The 8,636-nt window shown below is 68.7% G+C and overlaps 2 protein-coding genes across 2 annotated transcripts; one reads left to right on the top strand and one right to left on the bottom strand.

The window, feature by feature from the left end:
- Positions 1-4,334: 4,334 nt before the first annotated feature.
- EMIHUDRAFT_226207 (hypothetical protein) lies at positions 4,335-5,023 on the top strand (the record flags this gene model as incomplete). The annotated part of the gene is made up of 2 exons (XM_005789048.1): positions 4,335-4,454; positions 4,721-5,023. 2 exons carry the CDS (start codon positions 4,335-4,337, stop codon positions 5,021-5,023), a joined length of 423 nt encoding a protein of 140 aa, XP_005789105.1.
- Positions 5,024-7,165: 2,142 nt separating this feature from the next.
- Positions 7,166-8,636, bottom strand: EMIHUDRAFT_110141 (hypothetical protein; the record flags this gene model as incomplete). Its single annotated transcript, XM_005789047.1, has 2 exons — positions 7,166-8,451; positions 8,588-8,636. The coding sequence occupies 2 exons, from the start codon at positions 8,634-8,636 to the stop codon at positions 7,166-7,168; spliced, it is 1,335 nt and encodes a 444-aa protein (XP_005789104.1).

The raw sequence follows: 8,636 nt of genomic DNA, 5'->3' as shown, positions 1-8,636 counted from the left end.
GAGGGCCGCGGCGGGCGCGGGCGGGGAGGAGTGGCATGGGTGGGGTCTGTGGAGACCGGGGCGCCCTCCCTGTGGAGGCTGTGAGGGCATCGAGACTACGGCAGCGGGACGCTGCACACGTGTGACGTATGTGGTTCGCGGCGAGGGGCCAGGGAGCGGGTAGATCCTGGCCGCTGGGGCACGGGTGCTTCTCGCCCGCCGTCTCACCGGCCTCCGCGCCGCGGTCGCTCAGAGGGAGGCCCCGGCGCGGCAAGCAGCTGCTATCATGATCGAGATTTCGAGATGATGAAAAGCGATGTGTGTATACACACGCCGCGCCGCCTTGAGTTTTGTATCTCTCTCTACTTGTGCCGGGCTCAAAAAGAAAGAAAAAAGAAAGAAAGAAAACAGACAACCCAAGGGAGGGATGGGAGGACGGCACGCCGCCACCACACAGGGATTTTAAGGAGAGGAGTGTGGTGCGCTAGCCGTCGCCCACCCTAGGGAGTCTGCCTCTTCCTATCTCTTTTCGCAGTCTCTCGCCGATCCTCGCTAAAAAGAAAGAAAGAAAACAGACAACAGCCACGAAGAATTCTTTTTTCAATACGGCGATCACACAGGCGCGGGAGAGCCTTTGGAGCACTTGGAGTGCAGTTAGCAGCCTCACATCCAGGGCCTGGAGGCCATGGCATCTCCTCTCGCTCGCTCGCAGAAGGTACGCATCAAGGACCTCACCTCTCGTGACGACCTCAACGGCAGCACCGCCACGGTTGTGCGCTGGGACGGAGGACTCGAGCGTTGGCGAGTGCGGACGCCCGACGGCAAGTGCCTCGCGCTTAAGCGCCTGAACCTCGAGCCCATCTCCTCCGACAGCGACTTTGAGTCGCCGGCAGCTTCGGCGCCCGCGCTGGCTCCACCGGCGCCCACCGCGGCTCCCGCCGCCGAGGAGATGATCGGCAGCCTGGTCACCGTCAAGGGCGGGCGCTCGACGGTCAAGCTCGTGATCGAGGCGTCCACGTGCGGCACCCGCCTGCTTGTGCGCGCCGAGGGCGGATCCGGCCCGGTCTGGATCGACGCCTCCAAAGCGACGCCGCTAGCCGCGGCGCCCGACGAGACGGTGCCGACCGAGTTCCTGCACTGCCGCGTCGAGGCGCGCTCGGCGGCGGCGGGCGGCTGCTCGTCGGGCGGCAAGCAGCCGCGCCCCTTTGGCCCCGCCGATGTGGTCGCTGTCCGCATCGATCCCGCCGGCAGGCTCCGCTTCCAGGTCCTCTACCCGGACGGCAGCCACGGCTGGCTGCTCCAGACCGACCTCAAGCCCGCTGAGCCGCTTGGCAAGGACATCTCCTCCTCCGCCTCCGCCGCCGCCGCCGCCAGTCCGGGCAGCGGCCAGGCGGGGAAGGGGCAGAAGGGCAAGAGCAAGGCGGGCAAGGCGAAGAAGGAGTGCGGCACGCCGGGCTGCAGCCAGCCCGACTTTCACCTCGGGCCCTGCTCTCCTCCGAGCAGCGACTTCACAGACTCGTCCCGCCGCGGCAAGGGCAAGGGCCGGCGCAGCGGTGGGGAGGCGGAGGCGGAGGCGGAGGCGGGGGCGGGGGCGGAGGGGGCGGTCAAGGAGGAGGAGGAGGGCGAGGCGGGAGGTGGTGAGGCTGGCGAGGAGGAGCCCCCCCTCTCGACCAATCTCTCCTGCGCAGAGCTTCGCCGCCGGTGCGGGTGCTGTCGGCGTCGGCACGCGTCTCGCCTCTCTCCTGACTGGCTGGCACCTTTTCTTTGACAGGTGCGAGGCTGCCGGCGTCGGCACGTCGGGCAACAAGGAGACGATGATCAAGCGGCTCCGCAAGCGGGCGGAGCGGGAGGGCGACGGCGGCGGGGCGGCCGCCTCGCAGGCCAAGGCGCGGCGGAAGGTGCGGGCGCCCGACGACGGTTGCGCCGACGAGGAGGGCGAGGGCGAGGGGCGGGAGGGGGAGGGGGGCGGCGCTGGCGCGTCGAAGAGCCGAGGCAAGGCGAAGCGCAAGGCGGCGGCCGGGGGCGGCGGAGAGGGCGGTGGCGAAGGCGACGACGAGCAGGGTCGCGTGAGCAAAAAGTGGCGCAAGGAGAACGCGCACGCGCAGGACGCGTGGGAGGAGGCGCCCGGCGCAGTGGGAGAGAGGGGGGGAGAAGAAATGAGCGGAGCGGAGAGGGTAGAGGAGGAGGAGGAGGCGCCTCGGCAGTCGAGGGGAGGGGAGAGGAGAGGAGAGGGGAGGGTGGGAGGAGACGCCCGGCGACACGTCCACGACACGCCCACGACACGTCCACGACACGCCCACGACACGTCCACGACACGCCCACGACACGCCCACGACACGCCCACGACACGTCCACGACATGTCCTCGTGTGCGTCAGGCGCTCAACGCGCTCCAGCCCGACTCGGACGCCGAGGAGGGGGCGGAGGCGGCGCCAAAGCCGGCGGCGGCCGCGGCGGCCTCTGCTTCGTCTTCTGAGCCGGCGGCGGGCGGGGTGCGGGAGACGTCGCCGCCTCGAGGCGCCTCTCGAAGCCGGTCTCGGAGCCGGCCTCGGGGACTTGGCAATAGGCGCGCGGCCAGCCGGACCTTGCCCGTGGGTCGTGCAGCCCCCCAAAGGAGGAGCGAGTCGCGAGAAGCATAGGCGCGCGACCCGCGGCTGCAGGGCTTCCGGATCGGCGGGCAGGCGGAGACGGCCGAGGAGAAGGGCGAGGGCTGGTGCGGGCCGTGGGCGACGGCGCGCGCACTGCTTGACAAGCGAGCGGCCGCACTCGCCGAGCGGCAGGAGGAGCTCGGCGGCGAGGCGCGGGACACTTCCGAGACACTTCCGAGGCACGTCTGCGGCACCTCCGAGGCACCTCCGAGGCACTTCCGAGACACGTCCGAGAACTCTCCCAGTCCTGCCTCCCTCTCTCTCCCTCTCTCCCTCTCCCTCTCTCTCCCTCTCTCCCCCTCTCTCTCGCCCGCCGCGTGCGCCTGCTGTGAGGAGGACCAGCGCCGCGCCGCCGCCCTCTGCACCGCCCCGCCCCTCGCTGCCAGGCGCCGCCCCCCCTCGTCGAGTGGTCCCCCAAGCGCGAGTACGAGGCGGCCGCCGCGCGCCGCCGCCGCAGCGCGCCGGAGCCGGTGCCGACGCTGCAGGCGCTCGCCACGGAGTTCGTGTGCGCCAACATCGATTGCGTCGAGGACTTTGGCGCGCGGAATGACCCGAGATCAGCCGAGATCAGCCGAGATCAGCCGAGATCAGCCGAGATCAGCCCGAGACCACCCGAGACTCGAGCATCGTCTTCGTCGAGGGCTTTCTCCCGGACCTCCGATGGCTCGCACCCTCCCTCTTTAGGCGCGCTGACGCCCGCAGTGCAGCACGCGCTCGCGACGGAGCTCTGCCGCCGCCGCCTCTTCCGGCAGCACCTCATCCCGCCCTCTGGCCCGGGCCAGCCATCCTGTCACGCCCACCGCACTTTGCCCCCCCGCCGCAGGCAGCCGCAGCTGCGGCTCCTCGCGCCGCCCGGGTACCTTGGCCCTCTGAGCCAATCGCGCACGCGGGTGCGTCGCTGACGCGCCCGCGGCATGCTGTCGCAGGCTTCCTCTCTCGGAGCTCGTTGCGCCCGACTGCCACCAGATCGACGAGCAGGCGCTGCACGAGACGCTCGAGCCGCTCGCCTGCCCAGGCTCGCCCCGCGCCTAGATGCGGACTGCACATCCAGAGCCTCTCCCAACTGGCACTCGAGGAGACGCGGCTTCGGATGCACCCTCGCATCGACGCTTTGGGGGGCCCTCGCACCCACGCCAAGGTCCACGCTGCGCTCACCTCGGGTGTGTCTTCCCGGCGCCAGACTCGCGCCTCGCGCTGCTCTCGCTCGGCTTTTGCGGAAAGTGCGTCACCACGGCCACCTCGCAGCTGATCGCGCGCATGGGCGCCCTCGAGTCGCTCACTCTCACGGGCGCGTACCGCCTCACCGACGGCTGCGTCGCCGCCATCTGCGGCGCGCGCGGCGCGGCGCTGCGCTCGCTCAAGATCTCGGGAAACCAGCAGCTCACCGCCGCCTTTGTGGCCTCCATCGCCAGCGAGTGCGATTCGCTCGAGAGGCTCGCGCTGGAGGAGCGGACCCGCGCCCGCTGCCGGCCGGGCGAGGGCCGCGGCCTTGCGGTCCTCACCCCCCCCCCCCTCTCGCTTGTGCGTACAGGACCTCATCTACTTGCCCGGCGAGGCGGCGGCGCCGATCGGCCGGCTCACGCAGCTGCAGTCCCTCTCCTTCCGCGGCACGCGGCTGCTCTGACTCCTCCTCGCTGCTCTTCCGGGACACCTCCTAGACCTTTCCAGGAACCTTCCTGCAGGCACGCGTCTGCTCGTCTCCTCCTCGATGCTTGCGGCCGTCGGCGGGTCGGCGCACTGCCTCGAGGCGCTCGACTTGGGCGGCTGCACCGTCCTCTCGGCCGACGCCGTCGCCACCGCCGCCGAGGCGCGCGTCCGGCGGCGCGAGGTCTGCCCGGAGCATTTTCTGAGCCCTTTCTGAACTTCCTGTGGTGACCGTCACGCAGGCGTGCCCACGGCTGCGAGAGCTTTCCCTCGACGGCGTCGAGAACCTCACCGACGACGCGCTCGGCCGCATCGCCGCGGCGCGGCGCGGCGCCCTCTCGAGCCTCTCGCTGCGCAAGTGCGTCCAGCTCTCGGACGGCGCCATCGAGGGGCTCGCCGCGGCATGCGGCGGCGCGTGCTCGCGCGCGCGCACCGCCGTTCGCCACCGAGCGAGGGTCGGCCGATCTCACGCGAGGTTGCGACGCGTCAGGCGTGCTCGCGCACTTGTCGCTCAACAACGTGCCCGCCCTCGGCGACGCGTGCCTCGTCGCGCTCAAGGAGCACTGCGCCGACAGCCTCGAGTCGCTCGACCTCAGCTGGTGCCGCGCCGTCTCGGACAACGGCGTCGGCGCGCTCGTCGACGCGGCGCCGCGCTTGCAGCGCCTCACCGTGTGGGGGTGCTCGCAGCTGACGAACCGCTTCTACGAGGGGCACTCGCGCGAGCATCTGCGCGTGGTCGGCCGCAGCATCTGACCGGACACATGACAAGGGGGGAGCCGGCGATCGCTCCACGCCGCGATCGCTCGCAGGTTTGCTGCCACGAGAAAAGAGGCGCGACATCACCTCCCCGCACCCCTCCGCACGGTTCAGGGGCGGATGCCGGCGCAAGGCGCTCTCTTCTCCTGCTGCTGAGACACCAGTACTGTATGAATGTATGTGTGTGTGCGCGGCGGCGGCGGCGGCATCCGTCAAGTGGAGGCTGGGGGGGGGGCGTGCGGCTGCCGGCTGGAGCTGCAGCGGGCGCAGGGGGTGGGCGTGGGGGAATTGATTAGGAACAAACAGCACGGGATAATAGGCGCCACACTGGCGCAACGAGGCTCGTGCAGATAACACTGGCGGCGGCCCGCGCGCCGCGGCGTGCACGCGCGTACACAGACTCAGACGTCAGAGTCTCAGAGACACACAGTCACTCGAGCGCGTGCTGGGGGGGCGGGGGGGGGGAGTCCACCGAGTCCGGGGAGACAGAGTGCACCCACACACACATATCTCTGAGAGCGGTCAAGACAGCGGCACTGCACGCTTTCACACCGGGGCACAAGGTAGGAGCATATGGAAAACGGTCAAAAGAAAACGGATCCCCCTCCAACCCACCCGCGCTAGGACCTAGGTCCTGGGTGACGTAGGGGAAACCCGGCGAGCCTCGGGAACTAGCCGGGGCAGTCGGAGAAGGGGCAACTCCGTGCACTGACGGTCGGCCGTCAGAAAACACGCCTCCGTGGCTCGGGTTACACCAATCCTCGCTACCCAACGCGGCCAAAGGATATCCACCTCGAGAACCTCGAGAAACGGATCCGTGACAATGGCAGTGCTGGCCTCGCTCGTGGGGCTCTCGCGGCAGTACACGAGGCCGCGAGAGACCATCCCGCATCCGGGGAAGATGCGGAGAGATCAGCATGCTACAGGTCCGCGCGGGATAGAGCATGGAGCGGCGGCGACTACTATACTGGCCATGGGCCTCAGGGCTCCAGTTGTCCCCACTCACAGTTATTGTTATGGTGTTATGGCTCTCTGGGCATAGCAGCCCATAACATGTTATGGGTGTTATGGCTGTTATGGGCCCGGGCCCATAACCTTGAGTGGGGACAACTCCAGGGGATCTTGGAACATGGTCCATGTGGATGCGGGCGCCGCAGGGGCGCAACCCGGGCGGAAGGGGGCGGCGGAGGTTAGGCGGGCGAGGAAGCGAACGTGCCACGCCTTAGCGGAGCATGCCATGAAAGTTGCTCAAAGTGCCGACTCCGAGGGCACGAAACGCAGAGACTCGACGGACAAGTCGTCCGGCATGTCGGGATCGGGGTAGGGGTCCAGCACCGCGCCGGCCCCGCCTCCTCCTCCCGTAGTCGCAGGAGGATTGGCGCGAGGGGGCCGGGGGGGTCGCAGGCGGCTCGCGCGAACGAGGCTTCGGGCTAGCGGGGCTCGGCGCTGAGCCGCCGCCGCTCTCTCCGACTTGCCCTCGAGAGGAGGCGTCGCCGTCGAGGACGTCGAGGGATGCGGTGGTGTGGCGAAGCTGCTTGCCGATCCGTCCAGCCCCAAGCGGCGGGGGTGCTGGCGCGTGTGTGCAACGTGCCCGTCCGCGAGCCGCCGCCGCCGGGCTGATCATGCGTCGCCGCGCGCGCGGGCCGCGCCCCCCACCGACCTCTGAAACCACCAAGCATGCAAGAGAGCGCGAATGCAGCGATGTGTATACGCTGGCTGAACTCGCGGGGTGTCTCGGCACCCTTTATTCACGTGCATATGCTACAGTCATCAAATTTCTCCCAGTCCTTAGCCCACCACGCAGCCCCACTCCATCTCACTCCCCCCGTCCCCTCACGCATTTTCCATCACCATACCCTTCCCCGCTGCTTCCCCGTCCCCTTCCTCCATGCCCACTGAACGCGCCCACGCTCGCGTATGCCCATTGGAGTGCACAGCCCTGCCAAGCATGTCAACCCACCCACTCATCACAAGACCCCCCCCCCCCATTGCCGCGCAGGAGCGCACACAACTTCACCCTGCCCTTGTCCCATTCCACTTGACACCAGAGGGGGCGCTCGAGCGATGGCGCGAGGGCCCTTGAGCCCGTGCCGACTGGCCCGCGTCCGCGTGCACACCGTCCCCCTCCTCTCCGCCACTCTAGTACTCCTCGCCGCCCTCCTCGTCGTACTCTCCCTCCTCCTCCGCCGAGGCGTCCTGGTACTGCTGGTACTCGGAGACGAGGTCGTTCATGTTGGACTCGGCCTCGGTGAACTCCATCTCGTCCATGCCCTCGCCGGTGTACCAGTGGAGGAAGGCCTTGCGGCGGAACATGGCGGTGAACTGCTCGGCGACGCGCTTCATCACCTCCTGCATGCAGGTCGAGTTGCCCATGAAGCCGACCGACATCTTGAGGCCCTTGGGCGGGATGTCGCAGATGGCGCACTTCATGTTGTTGGGGATCCACTCGACAAAGTAGGACGAGTTCTTGTTCTGCACGTTGAGCATCTGCTCGTCCACCTCCTTGGTCGACATGCGGCCGCGGAAGAGCGCGGTGCACGTGAGGTAGCGGCCGTGGCGCGGGTCGGCGGCCGCCATCATGTTCTTGGCGTCAAACATCTGCTGCGTCAGCTCCGGGACGGTGAGCGAGCGGTACTGCTGCGAGCCGCGCGAGGTGAGCGGCGCGAAGCCGACCATGAAGAAGTGCAGACGCGGGAAGGGGATCATGTTGACGGCGAGCTTGCGCAGGTCGCAGTTGAGCTGGCCGGGGAAGCGGAGGCAGCAGGTCGACGCCGACATGACGGCGGCGACGAGGTGGTTGAGGTCGCCAAAGGTGGGGGTGGTGAGCTTCAGCGTGCGGAAACAGATGTCGTACAGCGCCTCGTTGTCGATCAGCAGCGACTCGTCCGAGTTCTCGACCAGCTGGTGGATGGAGAGGACGCAGTTGTACGGCTCGACGACCGTGTCGGACACCTTGGGCGAGGGGAAGACCGAGTAGGAGCACATGACGCGGTCGGGGTACTCCTCGCGGATCTTGGAGATGAGGAGGGTGCCCATGCCCGAGCCGGTGCCACCGCCCAGCGAGTGCGACAGCGTGAAGCCCTGCAGGCAGTCACAGCCCTCGGCCTCCTTGCGGACGACGTCGAGCACGGCGTCAATCAGCTCGGCGCCCTCGGTGTAGTGGCCCTTCGCCCAATTGTTGCCGGCGCCCGACTGGCCAAAGACGAAGTTGTCCGGGCGGAAGATCTGGCCAAAGGGGCCCGACCGCACCGAGTCCATGGTGCCCGGCTCGAGGTCCATGAGCACGGCGCGCGGGACGTACCGGCCGCCCGTCGCCTCGTTGTAGTAGACGTTGATGCGCTCGAGCTGGAGGTCGGAGTCGCCGTGGTAGGTGCCGGTGGGATCGATGCCGTGCTCGTCCGAGACAACCTCCCAGAACTTGGCGCCTGGCAGTGGAGAGGGACGGGCGGTGGTGAGGGACGAGCGCCCGAGCTGCGCGGCGCAAGAAGGGAGGGAAGAGAGGGGGGAGGGGGGATAGAGGCGGTGAGTGGGGCGCGGCGGCGAGGGTGAGCAGCGTCGCACCGATCTGGTTGCCGCACTGGCCACCCTGGATGGAGACGATCTCACGCAT

Source organism: Emiliania huxleyi (assembly GCF_000372725.1).
Source record: "Emiliania huxleyi CCMP1516 chromosome Unknown EMIHUscaffold_130, whole genome shotgun sequence".
NCBI classification, from domain to species: domain Eukaryota; phylum Haptophyta; order Isochrysidales; family Noelaerhabdaceae; genus Emiliania; species Emiliania huxleyi.
This window is presented reverse-complemented; position numbering and strand designations above follow the sequence as displayed.